The sequence below is a fragment of the Rhizophagus irregularis genome, chromosome 15 (genome assembly GCF_026210795.1).
Source record: "Rhizophagus irregularis chromosome 15, complete sequence".
In the NCBI taxonomy this organism is placed as follows: Eukaryota; Fungi; Glomeromycota; class Glomeromycetes; order Glomerales; family Glomeraceae; genus Rhizophagus; species Rhizophagus irregularis.
The window spans coordinates 320,856-344,208 of record NC_089443.1 but is presented as its reverse complement, the minus strand read 5'-3'; the positions used below and the strand labels follow the sequence as shown (position 1 = coordinate 344,208).

General features: G+C 26.5%; 5 protein-coding genes across 5 annotated transcripts; 3 read left to right on the top strand and 2 right to left on the bottom strand.

Annotated features, from left to right (window-relative positions):
• The first annotated feature begins 9,066 nt into the window (after window positions 1-9,066).
• Window positions 9,067-10,230, top strand: OCT59_006848 (uncharacterized protein). The gene has a single exon (XM_066149815.1). It carries the CDS (start codon window positions 9,135-9,137, stop codon window positions 10,077-10,079), a length of 945 nt encoding a protein of 314 aa, XP_065998340.1. The 5' UTR covers window positions 9,067-9,134; the 3' UTR covers window positions 10,080-10,230.
• A 222-nt stretch (window positions 10,231-10,452) lies between these two features.
• OCT59_006847 (uncharacterized protein) lies at window positions 10,453-12,427 on the bottom strand (the record flags this gene model as incomplete). Its single annotated transcript, XM_025332999.2, has 6 exons — window positions 10,453-10,753; window positions 10,827-11,080; window positions 11,177-11,622; window positions 11,689-11,745; window positions 11,879-12,217; window positions 12,361-12,427. The coding sequence occupies 6 exons, from the start codon at window positions 12,425-12,427 to the stop codon at window positions 10,453-10,455; spliced, it is 1,464 nt and encodes a 487-aa protein (XP_025164270.2).
• An 805-nt stretch (window positions 12,428-13,232) lies between these two features.
• OCT59_006846 (uncharacterized protein) lies at window positions 13,233-18,459 on the top strand (the record flags this gene model as incomplete). The annotated part of the gene is made up of 8 exons (XM_066149663.1): window positions 13,233-13,409; window positions 13,469-13,862; window positions 14,211-14,579; window positions 14,808-15,601; window positions 15,668-16,037; window positions 16,125-16,409; window positions 16,962-18,047; window positions 18,443-18,459. 8 exons carry the CDS (start codon window positions 13,233-13,235, stop codon window positions 18,457-18,459), a joined length of 3,492 nt encoding a protein of 1,163 aa, XP_065998339.1.
• A 604-nt stretch (window positions 18,460-19,063) lies between these two features.
• Window positions 19,064-19,339, top strand: OCT59_006845 (uncharacterized protein; the record flags this gene model as incomplete). Its single annotated transcript, XM_025328788.2, has 1 exon — window positions 19,064-19,339. One exon carries the CDS (start codon window positions 19,064-19,066, stop codon window positions 19,337-19,339), a length of 276 nt encoding a protein of 91 aa, XP_025165129.2.
• A 1,585-nt stretch (window positions 19,340-20,924) lies between these two features.
• On the bottom strand, window positions 20,925-21,631 carry OCT59_006844 (uncharacterized protein; the record flags this gene model as incomplete). Its single annotated transcript, XM_066149522.1, has 2 exons — window positions 20,925-20,935; window positions 21,265-21,631. The coding sequence occupies 2 exons, from the start codon at window positions 21,629-21,631 to the stop codon at window positions 20,925-20,927; spliced, it is 378 nt and encodes a 125-aa protein (XP_065998338.1).
• Window positions 21,632-23,353: the final 1,722 nt, after the last annotated feature.

Genomic DNA, 23,353 nt, shown 5'->3' with positions numbered 1-23,353 from the left:
TTGTTTATAAATGGTTAAAATATCGAAGATCAATGACCATATATATTTTGATTTTTAATGTAGGACAAATAAAATCCTGATGGTCGTTTCGGTATTTACGAATTAAAATACATTTCCGAAATTGCATTTAATGTGGAACAATGGAATAAAATAAAACATTGAATCCCGAAGGATAATTCCCGACAATCCCGATATATTAGCAGATGTAATTTTCGTCAATACTAATCCAAATCTAAAGAGGGAAAGGATGGAAAAAAATTAGCAAAAAATACTAGATATGGAAAAATATTATTATTGAAAATGAGGATTGAAAAAAAAGGTGCTTACTATAACACCGCAACATCAATCCGATCTCTGAAGTCTAAAAAAAAAAGAATAATTTTAATAATGTACTTATTAATAGAAAAATATATAAAATTAAATGAAAAAATTATATAACAAAAATAGTATAGGTCTATTATAAAGGAATAAAAATTAAAAAAAATTGGTTTAAAAATAGAAAAGAAAATTAAAAGAAAGATTTTCAGTTATACGATAGAAAAATCAAACTGAAACTCTATAAAAAATTTTATCCGTTATTTCTGTAAAAACTCCGTAAAAATGAGCCTTTCTCGGTTCCATTCACGGAAAATGTAAATAATTTGATAAATTCCGTGATATAAGGTTATTAATTCCGGAAATATGAGTCTTTTGCGGAAAAAAGACGGAATATAAAAAAACGGATCGACATTTTTTACGGGGAAAAAGTAATTAAAAAAAAAATCAATTTTAAAAAAAAACCAAAATAAAAATTGAAAAAAAAAGGTTACGGTACATTTTGCCGAAAGCCATTTTCGCCGAAAGGACATTTCGCCGAAAAATAGGGCCAACATTATGCAGAATTATAAATAACTCAGGCCTGAGATTATTTTTCGGCGAAATGGCTTTCGGCGAAATGTCCTGATACCGATTTTCAGTTATACGATAGAAAAATCAAACTGAAACTCTATAAAAATTTTTATCCGTTATTTCTGTAAAAACTCCGTAAAATTGAGCCTTTCTCGGTTCCATTCACGGAAAATGTAAATAATTTGATAAATTCCGTGATATAAGGTTATTAATTCCGGAAATATGAGTCTTTTACGGAAAAAAGACGGAATATAAAAAAACGGATCGACATTTTTTACGGGGAAAAAGTAATTAAAAAAAAAATCAATTTTAAAAAAAAACCAAAATAAAAATTGAAAAAAAAAGGTTACGGTACATTTCGCCAAAAGCCATTTTCGCTGAAAGGACATTTCTCCGAAAAATAGGGCCAACATTATGCAAAATTATAAATAACTCAGGCCAGAGATTATTTTTCGGCGAAATGGCTTTCGGCGAAATGTCCTGATACCGATTTTGATTTTCAGTTATACGATAGAAAAATCAAACTGAAACTCTATAAAAAATTTTATCCGTTATTTCTGTAAAAACTCCGCAAAAATGAGCCTTTCCCGGTTCCATTCACGGAAAATGTAAATAATTCGATAAATTCCGTGATACAAGGTTATTAATTCCGAAAATATGAGCCTTTTACGGAAAAAAGACAGAATATAAAAAAACGGATCGACTTTTTTACAGGGAAAAAGAAATTTAAAAAAAAAATCAATTTAAAAAAAAACTAAAATAATAATTGAAAAAAAAAATTCGGTCTAAAAATAAACTGAAAAAATAAAAAAACAAAAGAGCTAATTTGCAGGAACCTATGGATACCGATTTGGGTTACGGTACATTTCGCCATGGATTTGTTACTACGCAGTTAAGTGATCGCCAACGATTTATAAGCGAATACGAGAACATTGTACCCGAACAAATCTAAAGAACGTAGGGTTTGGATTTATTAAAATATTACACCATCTTATTTGCGATACGGCATTTATTAGTTGGTAAAGATTTGAGGCTATCTATACCAAACAGTGGATTTATGAGCCTACCAAACCACTTGCGACGCTTGATGCAGATCTTGATTATAATTCCTATGATAAAAATTTTGACATGGTCAATATGGTTTCGATTTTAAAAGTTTCTGCAAAGTATTGCGTATTATATTTTTCAAGAATATGATAATGTTTTGTTGGATCTTAATAAAGTTATACAATTGGAACCATCAGATGTCTAACATATTATCAGTTATACAATGAAAGGTATTGATAATTGATTATCTGATGATATATTATAATTCTACAGAATTAAATATATTTCAGTTCTAATATTAAAGATAGCAAATTACTACCTTTAATTAGGTGTAAAATATACTGTATATATAAAAATGTACTATGAAGCAAAGCTTTATCTATGATTAAAAGAATACGTGGATGTTAATAATAGTAATGATTTTTCTAAATGAATTTAGTAAACATACATGTATGTATGAAAGTAGGAGAATACTTAATTCATGAATTTCTTTAAGTGAATAATAATTAATATATATTAATTAATAATGAATTATTTTAGAACTACAAGTTTACTTTCAATTTCAAAAAAATAATACAAATAGGTGAGTAGGTAAGTTTATATTTTGAAAAATTTAATACGTAATAAAATCATTAAATTAATCAATCCAATCTTACAAAAATATATATATTTATTTCAATTATTTTGCAGCAATGCAAAAACTTAAGAGAAAAAAAAATAAAAAAACAGCGCTTACCCGTGGCCCTGCATCTCCAATCCAAACCTAAATGTTAAAGGCGCGTCATTCTTTGACACTTTTTAGGGAAAAAAGCTTAATCGATATCACATGTTTTCATAATCAATTTTTAATCCCCGAGGGCGCAGCAAAGGGTATTTGCCAAATTTCATAAATCCACCGCAATAATATAAAACAAATTAAAAAAAGTTTTTTCGGCTTGATAAGAATCGAAAAGTATTTGAAAAAAAAAAAATTCCGGAATGGCTAAAGATTAATAAGATAAATAAACCTAATAGGCACAGATATCAATATCGTTTCCATCTTACACAAATTATTGTACTCGAAATTCTTTTTTCTTTCATTCTGTTATAAAATTCAATATTATGTTACTATTTTTTCTCGTAATTAAACTTAATTAAACAATTTTACCATAATTCTACAGAAAAATATAAAGTGATGTTACGTAAAATGATGTTTTGATACTTAAAGGGAGGAAAATTTAAGTAATTACAGTCAACGCTCGTTATATGAAGCTCGTTATAGTAAATTTGGCTTATAACTTTTTTTATTCCCCCAGTTCACTTACTACTAATAAATCTTATTCGTTATAGTAAACTTACTAATAAAATCTCAATAACCGATACTATCGATCAAGTTTGGCATTACTTTTATATTATAATTAAAATTTCTAAGAATTTAACTTTTATTACCCTATAACAAAAGTTTAATTAATTTGTATATCGGTCAGTAATTCTAACAATGGAAATGTAACATAATTATTGATTTTAAAATGAATCACAAGTTTATTATAAAGTTTAAAGGTAGTATCAGATTTACGGTCAGACCTCGATATGCCGGTATTCGATATACCGATATATTAAAAATTCGATATGACGATTTCCCTATAAAAAAATCGGATACGTTTTTTATAAAGTTTTTATACGATTTTTTTTCCTTAGAAATAACGTATCATGAAAGGATACGGAATTTACACGGGATTCGTATGGAATTTACATGATTTGATCACTGATTTTATCATGAAATTTATACGATTTTGTTACTGAATTTACCATTTATATTACAGTTTATTATAGTTGTATTTACATAAATTTTAATTCTACTTTATTAAATTAAATAAAAATTAAAAATTAAACAAGTACAAATATATTAAATACATCATTAAAATTCCCTTCCTTATCAAAACCACCTATTGCAGCCTAAATTATCTATAATATGTTCAGGTTCATTCAGAGTCAAACAACCCAAAAAAAAAAAGAAATATAAGAATGTTTAACTTAAATGGAAACCAAAACAACTTACAAGAAAAAAATCCAGAATCTGAACCAAACTTACAAAAGAAAAAAGAAACTCTCAAAAAAAATCTGTTGGCCTATGAAAAAAAAGAGATAATATAAATAAAAAAGAAAGGGTAATGAATGGGGAATAAAAGAACAAATCAAAAAAAATATTTTTCTTTAAAAAGAGGGGTGACGAAGTTAGGAAAGTTAAAAAAAAATTTTTTTTTTAAAAGGGAGGATGTCAAAGTTAGAAAAATAAAAAATTTTTTATAAAGAAATAGAAAGAAAAAATTTTTTTTTAAAAAAAGGAAAGGGTGGTAAGTGTGGAATAAAAGAGTAAAGTCAAAAAAAAAATTTTTTTAAAGGAGAGTGATGAAAAAAAAAATTTTTTTAAAAGAGTGACGAAAAGAAAATTTCTTTTTAAGGGATGTGACGAAGAAAGAAAAATTTTTTAAAATAAAAAAAAAATAACAAAAGACAAAAGAAAGGAAAGACAGAAAGGAAGATCAAAGTAATTGTTAAGGGGGGTTATATAAAAAACAAAAAACGTATCATAACAACAAAACAATAAACAATCACGTGATCACGGGTTATGATACCGGATGATTGTAAAATTATCTTCTAAAATATTAAGTTTAAAAATTCCGTATACATTCCGCATTATTAATTTTTCTGTATACATTTCGTATACGTTAGTTTTTTAAAAAAAATGTTCAAAAATGAATTGCTTATTAAATATACGGAATTTGTATACGGAATCAATAGAAACGTAAGAAACGTACATAAAATGTATACAAAACGTATCCATTCCATATACAGATTTCTTATAGGGTTTCATATAGGTCGCAGGTCCAAAAGGTATTGTTTGTGCAACAGTTTGGCAAAGACAAACTATAGTAAAATCATAGCACCTTGCGCAGCTTTAAACATGCTTTCAGCGAGCTACTCTGCTACGGTTAATTATGTATTCAAATTATTAAATGACCTCATGAAAGCCGAGTATAACAAGATAATGTGCACACGTTCTATATTAAAAATTTGTTTTTAATTTTTTACAATAACCTCTTGTTAATTCCATAAAATTCATTATATATATTTTGCATGATATATAATAAAATACATAATTCTCATAATAATTAATAAAAACTTGAGCTGTTTCAAGAAAAAGAACTAAAACGTACTAGCATAATTTCATAATATTACTATGTTTAATGCTTATATAATTAAAATATTATATATATATTAGAAATTCCATAGCATAAATAAAGACAAATAAAAACTTACACATAAAATGAATAAAATATATAAATTAATTAACATGAATATTGAGCTATTCCTCGAAGAAAATCTAATAATGGTCTTCTTTATTAGAATCAAAAAATTAACATTTTATTATATAAATTACATAACATTTCTTTTTTGTGTATATTAATAAAATTCTATTACAATAAATAATTCACTAATAATGTGACTATGTTATTTCACAATAAAAACTATTAAATATTAAATTAATAATTGTGGCTATGTTATCGATTATTAAATTGCAGTAAAAAATTAAAATTCGGTGAAATGATTTTCGGTGAGATTGAAACAGCCCTGTCAGGGAAATGAAATGATTTTCGGTGAGATGATTTTCGGTGAGATGACTGTCGGTAAGATGGGTAAGTTGATTGTTGGTGAAATGATTTTCAGTGAAATAGTATATTTTATTTAACTTATTTAAGTGTGCCCTTGTAAATCCCAATTCATTCGTAGTACTATATTTATAAATTTTTACCATTTTTTCTAAAAATTCATTCATCGGAATGGTAACTCATTTGATCTGCAAAAATCAATTTCCGATTAAATAAGAAAATTCTCATAGACCTTATTGTTTTTACTAATATGTAATTAATTTTAAAGTGTTTCACAAGCAGGGATTGGAATCGATCAACCTGACGTTAAGAAAGTTTCTATTTTTAGCGAAATGATCAGCGCTTGTAAATTGCAATTCCTATTCACAAAATAATAATGTCCTCTTCTTAATACGTCGTTTAAGTCGATCTACGTGTCATACAGTATATTAATTTGGCATACATATTTCAGGGGGTCATATAGGTAATGTTACATAAATCGTCTATTGTGACAAAAACAAATTTTGTTAGTTCAGTACGGTAAATAGTCCTTTTGCTAACTCTTTGGACAATTAAATATTTTTCTTGAAATGTAAAGATTTTTAAAATATTTCGCAAAAAATTAGTTCATTAATATATTAATAATACTTTGCAATATTTAATGAATTATTATTAATGTTATTTAGTAATTAGACGTTTTTTTGCTTTATATTAAATAAAAATGTAATTTTTTTCATGCAAAAGGTATATTTTTTCCTTTTATTTTTAATATACTTATTAAACATTCCTATCAGTGAAATTAACTCACTGTCGGTAAGTTGAACTTCGATGAAATAATTATCGGTGAAATAGACTGAACCCTATAACAATAAATTGAATAAAATGAAAATAAACATGAAGCGTAGATCTACAAAATAATACATGTGTGAAAAACTACGCAAATCTACACCACTCGCGACGATATACGAGTGTGAAAAATTTAGAGGAATTTTCAATAATATAAAATAGTGCATTTTTAAAAATGATGTAGTTTTTTTAATAGTAAAAAATAGTGTAGTTACTTTATTCTCAAAATTTTCACATTTTATTATTTTTTTTATTTTTTTTTACTTACACTAGTAGGAGCCGGTCAAATATGGCAAAGTGCTAAATGGGTAAAAATGGGTAATACCCGTTAAGGAATCGGGTAACCATTTTTTTGTTTAGGTACGATCCGGATACTGATATTCTGACGGGTCGTAGCTCTATTTTATAGTTGTGTGAAAACTCTTTTGGAAGTGTTGGAGGCGAATGTTTTTATAAACAACCAATGTCGTCGTAAAAAATTTTTCCAAATGTTACAGGAATAAAGAGTTTTTTTAAAAAATAATGAAAATATTTTTATGCAACAGAAAGAACCAAACGGTAGTATCAATTACACGGACAACATACAAATGAGTCTAAAGTAATTTATCACTACACGTCAAGCCACCCCTAAGCGTGACGACTTCTGACCAAAATAATGAAAATAAATGTATCGAAAAAAAGAGAAAATATTCGTATTGAAATTATAAAAAAATTTTTTTTTATTAAACCTCTTGTTATGTATAATAAAAAAAACAATTTCCAGCCCATAACTTCACAAAACTATAAATTAAAATAATGCTAAAGTTTTTTAATAAAAAATGCTTAATCTTTAATGAAAATGTAATAAAAAAAATTAATTTACGAAACCTACTATATAAAAATATAATAAAAACATTCCTCAGTATCTTGTGAGATACCCACGAGCTTTTAAGACCGCATCAATTCTACGAATCATGCTTTTCACAAGCTTTTGGTAAACCTCACTCGGAATTTCTAACCAACATTCTTGAAGAAGTGCCTCCAATTCTGCTAAATTTTTAGGATTATTTTGCTTTGCTGGTATGCGTCTCTCGAGCTAATCCCACAAATGTTCAATTGAGTAAAGGTCAGGACTTTGTCCTGGCCATGGTAGCAAATTTATTTCACTTTCTTCCATAAAATTTCGCGTCCTTACACTAGTGTGAATTGGTGCATTGTCTTGCTGGAACAGATAGTCCCCATTTTCTTCTTCAAAACTTTCTAAAAATGGTATCACGTGATACCCAAGTATCTCTTCTATGTACCTTTGACTATTAATTCGACCATCAATCCTCACCAAGGGACCCAACCCAAACCATGAAAAACACCCCACATCATAACTCCACCTCCACCATATTTTACTGTTGGGACGAGGCAATTAATATCATATTTTTCTTCTGTAAGATGCTAAACTTTTGACGTGGGAGTGTATATATAGGTGGGTTTGTAGAATAGAATACTAATTGTTTTAGCCAGAATTAATATTAATTCTGGCTAAAATGATTTATAAAATTCATACTATCAGAAAGAATCTGTTATTTTATTATATACAAAATTGTGATACCATTAAATCTTTTCTATATCCATTAAGAATAATAAACATATATTTAATTTGTTTCAAAAAAATAGAATTTATAGATAAATAATTCTCATTCAGTTATTTTAAACAAAAATATTTTTATATTAATTTTTAATTTAGGCCAGTTTGTAAATTTTGGCCTGCATTATATTAGTATTAAACTGGCCAAATTCCACCCAAATTTATTCAAAACATAGTAAAATAACCAAAATTAAAACTTATATATCTTATGCTACAGTAATTCAATTTGAAAAAACTCTCTACTACATAAAAGTATACTGTTTAAACTATAATATTACAGAAAGTTTTTAAAAATATTGATTAAATTTTTTTTATAAAAAGTGGTGGCTTTAGACTGTTTGCACCATATAAAAAAAATTTTAATAAATATAATTTTAAAAAGAACATAGTATGGTATGAGTATTTTTTTCTGTTCTGCAAGTCTATTTAAAGCATCAAAGTTGGTTTTTAGTGTTAATTTTGACTTATTTAACAAATTTTGGGTTTCTTCTGTTTTCCGTTAAATTTAATTCTGCCCAACATTAAATGATCGCCATAGGAAATTTTCTTGTTTGGAAACCCGTGTTTAAACACAAATAGAAATCGTCATTATAAATCTATTTTTAATGATTAATAATTTAAATGGTGTCAAATTTTTTTATATATTATAGAATAAAAACTAAATTTAATATTGATCAAAAAATAACGTAAAATAATATTAGAATTTATATATTTGTTACTAACGAATGATATTTTTAAGACTGTAACAAAAAAGAGTTATAAACTAACAATAATTTTTTTTATAAATATGTTAAATAGTAATTTAATGTATTTTTATACATTCATTTTTGTAAGAAAATGCAATTACTTCCTTTTATTTAAATCACATGAACGGCAAATTTTATCATTACATAATGTATTTTTAAAGGAATTTCTCAACGCAGATCAATGCATCGGAAAAATTATGGCCCGAAAATATTTTTTTTTATTGTAACTTCTACTTTTGGTTAAAGTATTCCTTTTAAGTAACTCATTCATTGAAATATTGAAAAAATTTTCGTCTAAAAAATATTTGTCTAGAAAAATAATAATTTTTTTAGTAAAATAAATTTCTAAAATAAAAACAAATGGAAACCAAATTTAGTAAATCTAATATCTCAGTTACTGATATAGTAAACACTGAAAATTGTTCATATTGCAATAAACCCTTCACTGAAGGATTATGGTGTAAAGAATGTATTAATTCTTTAGAAAAATCAGCAGAAAATGGTAATAAAGTAGTAATGTATAATTTAGCCAAAAGGTATTACAATGGGGAAGGCACAGAAAAGAATTTAGAAAAAGCCTTTTATTGGTATCAAAAAGCAGCAGAAAATGGTAGTATGCATGCAATGCATAATTTAGCCTTATGTTATGTAAATGGAGAAGGAACAGAAAAGAATTTAGAAAAAGCCTTTTATTGGTTTCAAAAAGCAGAAGAAAATGGTTTCACTAATTCAATGCATAATTTAGCCTTATGTTATATTAATGGAGAAGGAACAGAAAAGAATTTAGAAAAAGCCTTTTATTGGTATCAAAAGGCAGCAGAAAATGGTTTCACTAACTCAATGCATAATTTAGCCTTATGTTATGTAAATGGAGAAGGAACAGAAAAGAATTTAGAAAAAGCCTTTTATTGGTTTCAAAAAGCAGAAGAAAATGGTTTCACTAATTCAATGCATAATTTAGCCTTATGTTATATAAATGGAGAAGGAACAGAAAAGAATTTAGAAAAAGCCTTTTATTGGTATCAAAAGGCAGCAGAAAATTGTTTCACTAATTCAATGCATAATTTAGCCTTATGTTATGTAAATGGAGAAGGAACAGAAAAGAATTTAGAAAAAGCCTTTTATTGGTTTCAAAAAGCAGAAGAAAATGGTTTCACTAATTCAATGCATAATTTAGCTTTATGTTATGTAAATGGAGAAGGAACAGAAAAGAATTTAGAAAAAGCCTTTTATTGGTTTCAAAAAGCAGAAGAAAATGGTTTCACTAACTTTACTGGGCAAGCTAATTTTTTTAAGATGTCATAAAAATGCTCTTAAAACGTATTTTAGCTTCTCGAAATGCTTTAAAATCATTGTTAAAAGCGAGATATCTTTAGAATACTAGAAAAGGTTTTTACAATTTAACTTTAAAAATACTATTAAATGCAAATAAAGATATCTATTTACAAAATATTGCTAAATGCTTTTAATATGCTATTAATAACTATTTAATAATTATGTATTATATTATCATTATAATGTTGTTAGAAGCTTTCAAAGCAAATACTATTACAATACATTTAATACGTTACCTAAAGCTATGAATTTATATAATCTAATCTATCCCACTAAATATTGTTAATAATATTAGCATACTACTAATTAAAGCTATCAAGTTTATATTATCTAATCTATCCCATTAAATATTGTTAATAATATTGGCATAAAGACGTGATTTTAATACTAAATCTTTAGTAATATAGTCTAATGATTTTACCTTATGTAAGGTTGCTTCATGATCACTATTGCCATTCAACTTTTCACCAATATGATGGCTTAACGCTCTGCACAAGAATGATTTTAAAATATTTAATGCATCAACATCATCTTTCATTGTCGGTGTGTAAATCATGTATGTATTAAAAATATCACGTGTAAAATCATCTGAAACATAATCTATGATTATTGATTTCGTGAATGTATTAATTCTACCAATGTTTCTATTGATAAAAAAGTTATGGTTAATTTTATAACAATAATAAACCAGTCAATATTATAAAAATTAATGCTTACTTTTCTTTTTTATAACGCTCAATTACATTATCAGCATGTTGTGACAAATCGTTATTTAAATTACAACGATATGCTTGAAAAAATTTTTTTGCTTTACTTCTTGCTACATTTATATCAGATTCATCTGCAAATGTTGGTTTTTCTGGCCACATTGCATTAATTATTAATTCAAGAGCTGTATCAGAAAGGTTTCGCATTTTCATAAACAGTGGTTTAGTAAATTCCATTACAGTAGTAATTACATGGTTCTGATCCTAAAATATAAAAAATGAATGTGAGATAACTGAAGCAATATATTTAATATATAATAAGAATACATTAATTATTATCAAAAAAAAAATCAAATTTACCCGATATTTTCGTGTTTGAGGTGCAGATGATAAATAAGATGAGGATGATGACAATATAAAATCTGCACGATTATCAAAAAATGATTTGACACGTTTTTCAACTTCACGATTGACTGCAGTTCGTATCATAACCTCTAAATTTTCTGGTTGCAAAATATTTGCAATTGCTGAAGATATTTCATGTGAATTTATATCTTCTGAAGATATTGCCGAATTCCGAGATACAGGTTCTTTTGAAAAATGGTGCTTCGTCACAGATGTGGTTGGTCTATTTTGCACATCATCATTATTTAAGTCTTCATCATCATCCAATTTCCAATTGTCCCAATCATTAAACAAAATAGATGATGTGACGGAACTCTTGCTTTTTCTGGAACTGCTAATAAAAGTACTATCACTTAAAGGTTCAATAATATCATCCAAGTCTAACCTTTGGTATTTTCGACCTAAAAATATATGCAGATTTAATTGTGGTTATATTTTATTGCATTATTAAACGTGGATATATTTACCATGTTCTTGACGTTGCTCTTGTAGTCGCTCTATACCAGCTTTATTTTTGTCCCAACCTGTAATTTTTTCATACATTCAGTATATTAATATTAATGAGGTAATATTTTTAAAGATTAATAAAAATAAACTTGCCTTTTTGATTAAAAGCCGTTTTCTTTGGATGTTGAGATTGATGCACTTCAAATTCACTTAATTCACTTAATGAGTCACTGAAATCTTTATCATCGATATAAACTGTTACAGGAGTCTTCTCAGGACTTGAAGTTGTGGCAGGGGTTTTTTCACAACTTGAAGGTTTAGTTGAAGTTGATATAGGAGTTTTGGTTGAGGTTGTGGTGGGAGTTTTCTCACGACTTGCAGGAGTTTTCTCATGACTAGTTGAAGTTGTGGTAGGGGTTTTTTCACGACTTGATGTTGTGAGAGGAGTTTTTTCATGACTTGATGTTATGGGAGGGGTTTTTTCACGACTTGATGTTGTGGGAGGAGTTTTCTTATTACTGGATTTATTAGGTTCATCAACTGTAGAACCTACGGTAACATTTGTTATTACAATGAGTACGTTTTTTTTAAGTTTTATTTTTATGAATAAAATAATAGTATTGGTATTTTATTTTATTTTATAAAAGCAGTTTTATAAAAAAATATTATTTAATTGATCAAATTAGTATTACCTTTCCCTCCTTTTCCTCTTTTATTATTAGATTGTAACGTTGAGGATTTTTTTTTCCTGGGGGGCATATTTGAATTTGATTCGCAAGATAAGAAAATATAAAATATAGTACTAAATTATTTGATTCAAATATGTATTATATTAAAAAAAAAATCAAAAACCACTACATTAAAAAAACTCCCGCAGCGATTTAAAATCTGCAGAGTTTTCATCATTATAAAATTAAGTTAATTATTTGACATTTACGGTTAGATCCTATGTCATGCAATACTTAATTTGAATTTTGACCTACCTATACATAGTTAAAATTAAAATTCGTTTCTTTTTCAGACTTTTTATTACGCAGTGTTTTCGTCATTATAAAAATATAGTCATGTAAATCTTTATTCGACATTTATGGTTAGATCCTATGCTATATAAAGCATCAGTGAATTATTTTCGATTTTATCACATGATATAGAGTACCGTTCCTACATAATTTTATTAAAATCTATCTTTTATTGGTCAACTTTCATATGTAATAATTTTTTAATTTAGCGTAATCTATATATTTTTTGATGTGGATTTTCAATTTGATTTTTTTGATTATGCTTCGTCACATTATTTTTATACAAAAAATCGCAAGTGATCAACAAAATGATCAGCATTGTGATGCTATACAGTATACTGCATTTTAACCTACCTAAATATAGTTAAAATTAAAATTTTGTTTCTTTTTCAGACTTTTTATTACGTAGTGTTTTCATCATTATAAAAATATTGTTATTATTTGACATTTACGGTTAGACTTTATGTCATACAATACTTTCTAACCTATACATAGTTAAAGTTTCTTTTTTTTTCACAGTTTTTTTTTTAACTCAACTGAATAGAATGTCTCGAGTTCGTTTCCGTCAAACCACGTCTACAAATCTTCCTAGATATAAAAAAAAACCAAAACCGAGTCATGTTTCCACTACTATGCAACAGTCAGCTGCGAATATGTTACCTTCAGAACTATTTGAATGGGATGACATTTTGAACGATCAAATTTCTACGGGATTTAATGGGGTATAACATATTATCTTGAAATAATATTAATCATATTGGAAATAATAATGTTTTCAAAGGAACAGCAATATAATAGTCTTGATACAGAAGACATACATTTTAACTCAAGTTATCTAAACGCGCCTGACGTTCAATCCTTAGAAAGTAACGACAACGATGATGATAACAACAATGATAACGACAATGATGATATTGTAAATCAAGAAATTGATGACGATGATGATAGTATGACAAATCAAGAGGAGATCTCCAACGCTTTACCATCATTTAAAACATATGATGGTTCATCCTATATACCGCATTTTCAAGGGGAGTATGGGCCATATTTTCCTAGCTTTACAGCAATGGCATTATTTATTTGGGTAACAAAACATATGATCAGTTCTGCAGCATATGAAGGTCTTGTCTCTATTTTGTTACATGAAAAATTCCGTGTTGAAGATGTGATTAAAAGTATACGATCAATTAAACGATTTCGTAATGGATTACCATTATTGACAATAAAAAGCCATAACGTTGAAATCTCATCAAAGGATACTCCATCAACATCCAAAGAATCAAAAGAGGCATATTTCTTTTCAGTTACAGACCATATTAAAAGAATATTAAGTAATCCAAAGTTAAAAAATGATCTTTACTTTGGGGAAGGAATTGAATCTGATTCCAAATCTGAGTTCTGGCATGGGGAATTATGGCAACGATCACCTCTCTTTGGAGCAGAATGCTGTCATCATAATAATGGTAATATGAATAATATATATATTTAACTAAAATACACCCATTAACAATGATTATTTTAAGTAATCTATTATCCTGGCGAGTTTATCAGATACGTTAGATATGATACTGAATCCCAACCACGAATTGGACAAATTTACGCTATCGTCAAAGATGATAATGATAGATTACTTATTAAGATATGTTCTACATTTTTCTATACAGAATTGCCACGTACTTATGCAAGATCACGACAAGATTCCAGACAACTTTGGCTAACAGAAAATCTAGAGATAATAGAACTTTCTCAAATAATTAATAAAGTTTCTGTATGGTTATATGATACTCAACAGCCATTATCATATGAATTTATAATCAAAGAAATTTTATATTATCATAACGCACGACTACTATTAAGAGATATTTCCTTAAGACATCATCATTCTACCTTAAGTGCGCTATCACGCCCAGATTTTCATTGTAGAAGAATTAAAATCTTTTGTGATCTTTACTTTGATGATTTCGGAACTTATAGAAACGTCTATCACAGCCTTGGAGGACTTTACCTCCAGTTTGGAAATATGAAACTTAAGAGTCGCCAGAAATTAAGAAATCATTTTCTAGTTGGGTTTGTTCCCTTTGGGGGAAAATTTGAGGATGCTATAAAACTTTTTATTCAAGATATTCAACATCTTGAACGTGGATTTTTAATGACAATTGATAATCAACAAGTATGGATTTCAGGAGGGCTTGGAATCACTACGGCAGATCTCCCACAAGGAAATGATCTTGCTGGTACTCTTAGACATAATGCAACACATGGATGTCGAACTTGTAAAGCTTCACGTGATGATTTAACAGACATATCATTTGACATTTCTAAGCATGGACGTTATCATCATTTAACAGATATTGAATTTGAAAATATACAATGTTTACCTAATAGATCACAAAAACATGCTCTTGCGAGTTCATTAGGTCTTAGATTAATTCCAAATCCTCTAGATCAATTAATTCGTGATCGTCATATTAGTACACCACAGGACATTTTTCATTGCTTTGCAGGTAAAGCAAATAGGCTTCTTATCGCAACATTTGGACTTTTAACGAATTCTGGTGAAGATACTTTTACTAGAATATGGAAATTTTTTGAAGTACCATCTTGTTGGTCACGACGACAAAATCCAATAACACATCTTGCAAGTTACTTTATGTCAGATATTTTGCGTCTTACTATGATTATTCCTTTTATTTTACGCAGATGTCTTACATCTGATCTTTTAAAACGAGAAGCTTTAATGCGTATAAAGGAAAGAATGGATTTGCGATCCCATAACTATGTAATTAATAGGATAATCAAATGCTGGGTTCAATTTTCATTGACAGCTCGTATGGTATTTTCAAGAACTCTAACAAATGAAAATTACGAAACTATACAAAAAATGTTAGAATTAGAGTGTAAGATGTTATTGGAGGTAGTGTAATATTACTTTTTATAAGATAATTTAACATTAGTACTAATTTTATTATATTTTTAATAGATTTTTCCTGAACAATTTAGTGGACTTCCGAATCTTCATATTAATCGGCATATTGTTGCACATGCTAAAACTTATGGAACAGCTTTTAATACATCTGTCTCTATTAAAGAAATGGTCCATCGAATACACAAAGGGGTCGTACCACATACAAACAAAAAAAATGTGGAATTTGATTTAATTAAACGTGATAATACTTTACAAACTTTAAGATACCTTTTGGATGGAGGGCAAGATATTCGGTTTGAACATATGATTATTGGTCAAGGCATTCAAAATATTGTTAATGACGTTGCATTAAGACCTTTATTGGATAACTGGTACATAACTTCTTCACTCTTGTCAAAAACATATGATGATGATGATGTTGAAAGTATGTATATTATTTTATATTTATTTTTGCATTGATTGCATAATAAGTATTTTACATCATAATAACATTTTTATACTACTTACATAGACACAAATATAGTAACTTGTATACCAGAAATAATGGATATTAATGTAAGATCAAAGTGGAATAAACATCAACGCGATCAAGAAAATTTCACTGTTGGAAAACATCTTAATGAATATTTTTTCAACGAACTTGCTAATGCATATGCAGAATATTATAATGATAGAGGTGCTATGATAAATTCAAAAGTGGAATTTTATAACAATATTTCATATGTTGTGAAAGATGATGATGGTTTTGTTGATGTACAATTAAGTGTAGGAGATGTTGTTGACGTATTTGAAGAAGGTGAGACAGAAGAATCTTATGCTATTATAAAGGGAATTTTTACTCATGAACGTTCAAGAAAATTACACGCATTTGTGATTTTTGATTGGTTTGAAAAAATTGGAGAAAATACACTATTGAAGTGTCCAAAATATAGGTTGCAGGCATCTGAAGAAACAAGATGGAATAGGATATTTCCAATATCATTAATTGATCATAATTCAAGGGTTCATTTCGTGCATGATTGTAATGGAGATTGTAATTATGATAGACATAATCTTTCAAATCGTTATTATTTGAAAAATATGTATTATTATTTAGCAGTATAATAATAAAATTTTATTGATATTTCACAAATACATTAAGAATAATTTATTAATATTTTAAAAAGTCGTAAAAAAATATCATGAAATGGTTTTGAAATCATAATTATAATACCATTTTTTATGATATCTTGGTAAGTATCGGAATTGGGGTTCTAACGTGGTTTTCAAAGCGATTTTTTATTATATAAAACGTTTTTACAACCATCTTAAAATTTGAATTTTAAGTACAATTATGATATCATAAAAGCATTATATGATATCTTGAAAAAATTACTTTGTCCAGCAAAGAATTCAATGCATAATTTAGCCTTATGTTATGTAAATGGAGAAGGAACAGAAAAGAATTTAGAAAAAGCCTTTTATTGGTTTCAAAAAGCAGAAGAAAATGGTTTCACTAATTCAATGTATAATTTAGCCTTATGTTATGTAAATGGAGAAGGAACAGAAAAGAATTTAGAAAAAGCCTTTTATTGGTTTCAAAAAGCAGAAGAAAATGGTTCCACTAATTCAATGCATAATTTAGCCTTATGTTATGTAAATGGAGAAGGAACAGAAAAGAATTTAGAAAAAGCCTTTTATTGGTTTCAAAAAGCAGCAGAAAATGGTTTCACTAATTCAATGCATAGTTTAGCCTTATGTTATGTAAATGGAGAAGGAACAGAAAAGAATTTAGAAAAAGCCTTTTATTGGTTTCAAAAAGCAGAAGAAAATGGTTTCACTAATTCAATGTATAATTTAGCCTTATGTTATAGAAATGGAGAAGGAACAGAAAAGAATTTAGAAAAAGCTTTTTATTGGTATCAAAAAGCAGCAAAAAATGGTGATGAAAAAGCTATATTTGATTTAGCCGTATGTTATAGAAATGGAGAAGGAACAGAAAAGAATTTAGAAAAAGCCTTTTATTGGTATCAAAAAGCAGCAGAAAATGGTGAAGAAAAAGCAATGCATAATTTAGCTGTATATTATATAAGTGGAGAAGGAATAGAAAAGAATTTAGAAAAAGCCTTTTATTGGTTTCAAAAAGCAGCAGAATATGGTTTCACTGATTCAATGCATGATTTAGCCTTATGTTATGTAAATGGAGAAGGAACAGAAAAGAATTTAGAAAAAGCCTTTTATTGGTTTCAAAAAGCAGAAGAAAATGGTTCCACTAATTCAATGCATAATTTAGCCTTATGTTATGTAAATGGAGAAGGAACAGAAAAGAATTTAGAAAAAGCCTTTTATTGGCATCAAAAAGCAATAGAAATTAACAAAATAGATTTTAAAAATGAAGTTGAATTATGTAATATATGCAAACAGCTATATACTAATTACCAGTGGTGTCAACAATGTAATGCCAAACAATTTCAACTTGATTTTTCAAAGTGGACCAGTAAAAATGAATTTATTGATAAATTTATTCAAGAAGCACAATTAAATGCCAAAAATAGTTATGAAATTTTAGAATGGATACCTTATAATAAATTGTCAAATGTTAATTATTATGATAAAGGAGGATTTGGTGAAATTCATAAAGCTATCTGGTTAGATGGACCTATTTTTAGTTGGAATTTTGACAAACAACAATGGAATAGGCAATTAAGCTATGAGGTTATTCTTAAAACACTTAATAATTCATCAAATTTGAATAGTAAATTTCTGGATGAGGTATAGTATTTATAGTATTTAATAGTAAATTTATTTATTTTTTTTTTGCAAAAATTAATTTTTTTATTATTTATACAGTGGAAATATCATTATAATTGTCAGAAAAAATCATTTTCAAAATTTATTCAATTTTTTGGATGTACCCAAGATCCAAATAATTTAAATTATATAATAGTAATGAGTTATGCAAAAAAAGGAAGTTTAAGAAAATGTTTAACTGATATAATTAAATTTAAATGGCTAGAAAAATTACAATTATTGAAAAAAATTGTATTAGGGCTCAAAGTAATTCATGAATCAAATTTAACTCATGGTGATTTTCATGATGGTAATATTTTAATATCAGATAATTACAATGAGTTATTTATTATTGATTTAGGATTATGTAAACCTATAAATGATTTACAAGATTCTGACGATAAAATTAAAGAAGTTTATGGAGTTTTACCTTATATGGCACCTGAAACATTAAGACAAAAACCCTATACACTAGCAAGTGATATTTATAGTTTTTCAATGATAATGTGGGAATTTACATCAGGTATTCCTCCATTTAATCGTGTAGCACATGATCATCACCTTATTTTGAGTGTCTGTGAAGGGAAACGCCCCGAAATTGTTGAAAATACTCCAAAATGTTATATAGATTTAATGAAAAAATGTTGGGATCCAGATCCTTCCAATAGACCAACCATAACAATGCTTGAAAATATTATATCTGAATGGATTAGATGTATTAGTAAATATTTTGAATTAAACAGGGATGGAAATTATGAATGGGAAGTACCTAATATTGATAATAAATTAAAGAATGATATGTTTGAATTTATAGAAGCAAACAAAATTTTAGTACAAGAGCAAGCAAGTGCTTCTATTATACAATCTCATACACAAGCATATTATACAAGTCGTAAACTTACTGAAATCTTAGTTCAAGAAAAGTCCGATTGTTTTGAATGTATAGTTAAAATTTAATAATTCTATTATTGTTGGACTATTTGTCAGTTATTATATTTCAATTTTTACTATAAAATAAATAAATCTTTATTATGATTTTTATTTTTATTTGTGATAAACCATATTTATTGTAAACTAGAGATTCTAATGTGTGGTGACTTCGTCACTGCTAATTGATCTGCTTAAATTGAAATGTATTATATAATAATGTATAATAGTGTAATATTAATTTTATTATTCTTATTAACTTATCTATAAAAGAGATGTCCTTAAAGAAGATACTTTCAATTGACATATGAAATCTATTGGATCAAAGATTTTATAAGGTATTATAATGGATGAAAATGTATTCATTTATTTTATTTTTAAATTATTTGTTGTTATTGTCTATTCTTATTACATATTATTTTTATTTTATTATTTAACAAAATAAATAAAATGTGAGATAATTTGGGATAAAAAATAAAAATCTATAATATACTAAAAAAATTACTTAACGTTTAGATTAGCCTGTATAAATAATTTTGAATTGTCTAACACATGATTTGTCTGCGCCTGTACTAATCCGTATTCATGATCAGCAAATCCATACTGATTACTAATATGAAATATTTTAAATTATTTTTTAGTTTCCGATAATTGAAGCTTTGCTAATAAATTGTAAAATTTTTAAAATCAATATCGCTCTTCTTTTTACGATTAGTAATTTTTTTATTTTTATTTTTTTTAACCATAATAGATTAACTTCAGGATTTTTTTTTCGTTTAATTTTTTTATTTTTTTAAAATTTTTTTTTTTAACAACAGAATCATTTAGTAATTTTCATTTATTTTTTTTTTAATGATAGACTTTTTAGAAATTTTATTTATTATTAGGATTTTTTTTTAATTTAAAAATTTTTTTAACAACAGATCAGATTTTTTTCTTCATTAGAAATAAAAATTTGTTTTCAAACAATAGATCGGACTTTGCCCTTTCTTTATGTTAAAAAATAAATATAAACTAACAATTAAAAATTACATTATTATAGAATTGCCCATTCAACCTTACTATTTTGAAATTTATTATATTATTAACTAGGGAAGAATCAGGAGTCAAGTTGGCACACTCTTCAATTAATTATATTAATAAATATATTACAAAAAAAAAATTTTTTTCATCATAAAATACGATCAATTGTAAAAAAAATTTTTATTAAAAAAAATTCATTAATTAAATGTCAGCAAAAAAAAAAATATTTCCTATAATTACAATGGCCAATGAATTATTTATTATTATTAAAAAAAATTGACATTAATTATCTACTATACCTTATTAGCATTATTTATTACAGTATTAGTAATCAGCCCGGAATGTGCTGATCATGTTGATTGATCAAATTGTCCATGTCTCCGGTCCAAAATTCTAATTAAAAAATTATGGAATAGATCAGGCGCAGGCATCACATGCCGCTCCAATTCAAAATTAATTTATTATTAAAAAGATCATCTTTAATGTTGCCATTTTCAAAATGGTTGAAATTAATGTCGATTATGTAACACAAAAAAAATTTTCATATGCGAAAAAAAATTTTCGTTTCTTTATAACTTTAGGTCAAAATTTTTCATTGTAACACTATATTTTTTTTAATAAATATGCATAAAAAACTTGAGATTTTGTAATCTCGTATTGCATGATATACATTACACATTTTTTTGTTTTTCAATATACTTTTTTGTATTTTTTTGTGTTTTTGATCATTATCTTGCAGATCATCAATTTCAATTATTTTGAAAACGGCAAATATAAAAAAAAAATTGCTAAGTTTTAAAGTTATAGTATGATTATTTTATTTTTTTTTTAGTTTAAAAAATCGGTGAATTACTTTATTAATTAAACGTAATAAGAAAAATTCTGGAAATATATGTTAAAAAAAATAAGTAATATTGTGTATATAAACATACCTCTTTTATTACTATTACTATTATTATTTTTATTATTATTCAAGGAGGTAGGATTGTCATCTATATTTTCATCATCAATGTTTAATTCATTATTTGGTTCTACTAGTTCATTGTTTGAATGTGACAGTTCTTTATTATTAGAATCTGTAGCTTGAACATCTGATGAAATATTTGTGAGATTTTTGTTATTAGCCATTGATTGTGCTGATAATCTTCTTGAAGACGTAGTTGACCAAGAATATAGAGAAGATATTGAATTATCTGTTGAGCTTCCAATATTATTAGTATTCGTCATAGTGATAAAATTTATATCTTGAATTTCAACTTGGAATTCAGAATTAACTAAAATCATTTCTCCCAATATCATAACATTTGAATTTTTTCTGATTTTCTTTGCCTTATTATCAATTCATTCATCTGTCTTTAAATATCTACATTTAATATTAAATTTCTCACCAACACTCTTTCTTCCAACAAATTCAGTGATAGTAAGCTTAATACTTTTAAATAAATCATCATCACTTTGTACTTGTGTTGAAACGTAACCTATAAGAAAAACTGAAATTGAAGATCATCTTTCAAAAGATCCAAATGATCACCCACATTAGCTGTTACCTAATTATTTTTAATTTTTTTTTTATTAAAATAAATAAAAATTATATTTATTTATTATCATAATAAATATTTTTTTTTATTTAAATAATTTAATTTGAAAGTTTATGAATTACCTCTAAATATCATTATGAAGGGGTTCTTCGCAAAAAGCAAATTTTCCTGTAAATCTAAGTACATCACCAGACATAAAATCTGAAATCTACTTTGGAACTGAAGGATTTTTTGGAAAAAAAGCAATTACTTTTAGGTTCATTGTTGTATTACTATCTTCTTTTCTCACAACTAACAATAGCTTCTTTCACAATAAAATTATTACTATCACGTTCAACAACTGAGTGAATTACACAGATAAAGGTGAGCTTTGCTGGCATAGTATTTATCATTATTATTTTTAATTATTATTATAATTAAAAAAAAATGAAAATTTATTTTTTTTTTATGGTATTGATTTTTAAAAAAGATATTTGTATAAGTGTTATTAATTAAAAATAAAATCACTATTTTTTAATTTTTATAAGGAAATAATTTTATATAATAATTATTATCATTATTTATCATACAACAAAAAAATTCTTATTATATTGTTTTTTTTTTATTATATATATTAGTAATAAAAAACGAAAGTGAATGGTAATTATTACGAAACTTATCAAAATTTTTCATATTATCATATTATCCCTTAAATGATAGCTATTGTTCTAAATTCCGCGGAATTTTCAGGATTTCCGCAGAGGATTCCATGGAATTTCATTGTATTACAGTTTAGATCGTAGTGGTAAATCGCAGCCAAATTTAGCTGCAAAACACTTTAAGGGATAAATGTTTATTATAATTATCATTATCATATAATTACTAATTATTTATGTCTATCATAATTAAAACACTAAAAGATTTGTTGGTTGCCGATCGTACTAAAATAGAAAAGCTTGATTTGAAATGTATTTATATAATCAGCAAATCAATACCAAAGATGGGGGATCAGCATCTTAAAATGGAAATCACTCAAAAACTAATCTTATGTTAACGTTAAGTTAACGTTAACCTATCATGACATGTCAATCATTTCAAGTCATAACAATAACGTGACGCGCCACCCACCCACCCATAGGGTGATATTGCACTTATATAGAATGATCTTTCTTGCTTAAAAATTATGGGATAAAATTTTTAGCAAATCATGTGAAAACTGAATAATTTTTTTGTTAGCCAAAAATGATCAACAACCGGATGACAAATTTTAATATTATGTAAATAAACAATTTGTTTGTATTACTTATTTAAATATAGATACATTTTTTTTTATTTTGAACCAAAAAATAAACAATAATCAAATGGTAAATTTTCATTATCGTCGTCATTACATTATCATTATAATTAAAGTTCCCTGCCGAAATTAGGGAGTTTCGGCATGTCAAAATTGTCAAAACTATTTTGACATGTCAAAATTGTCGAAACCTAAAAATATTACATTTCA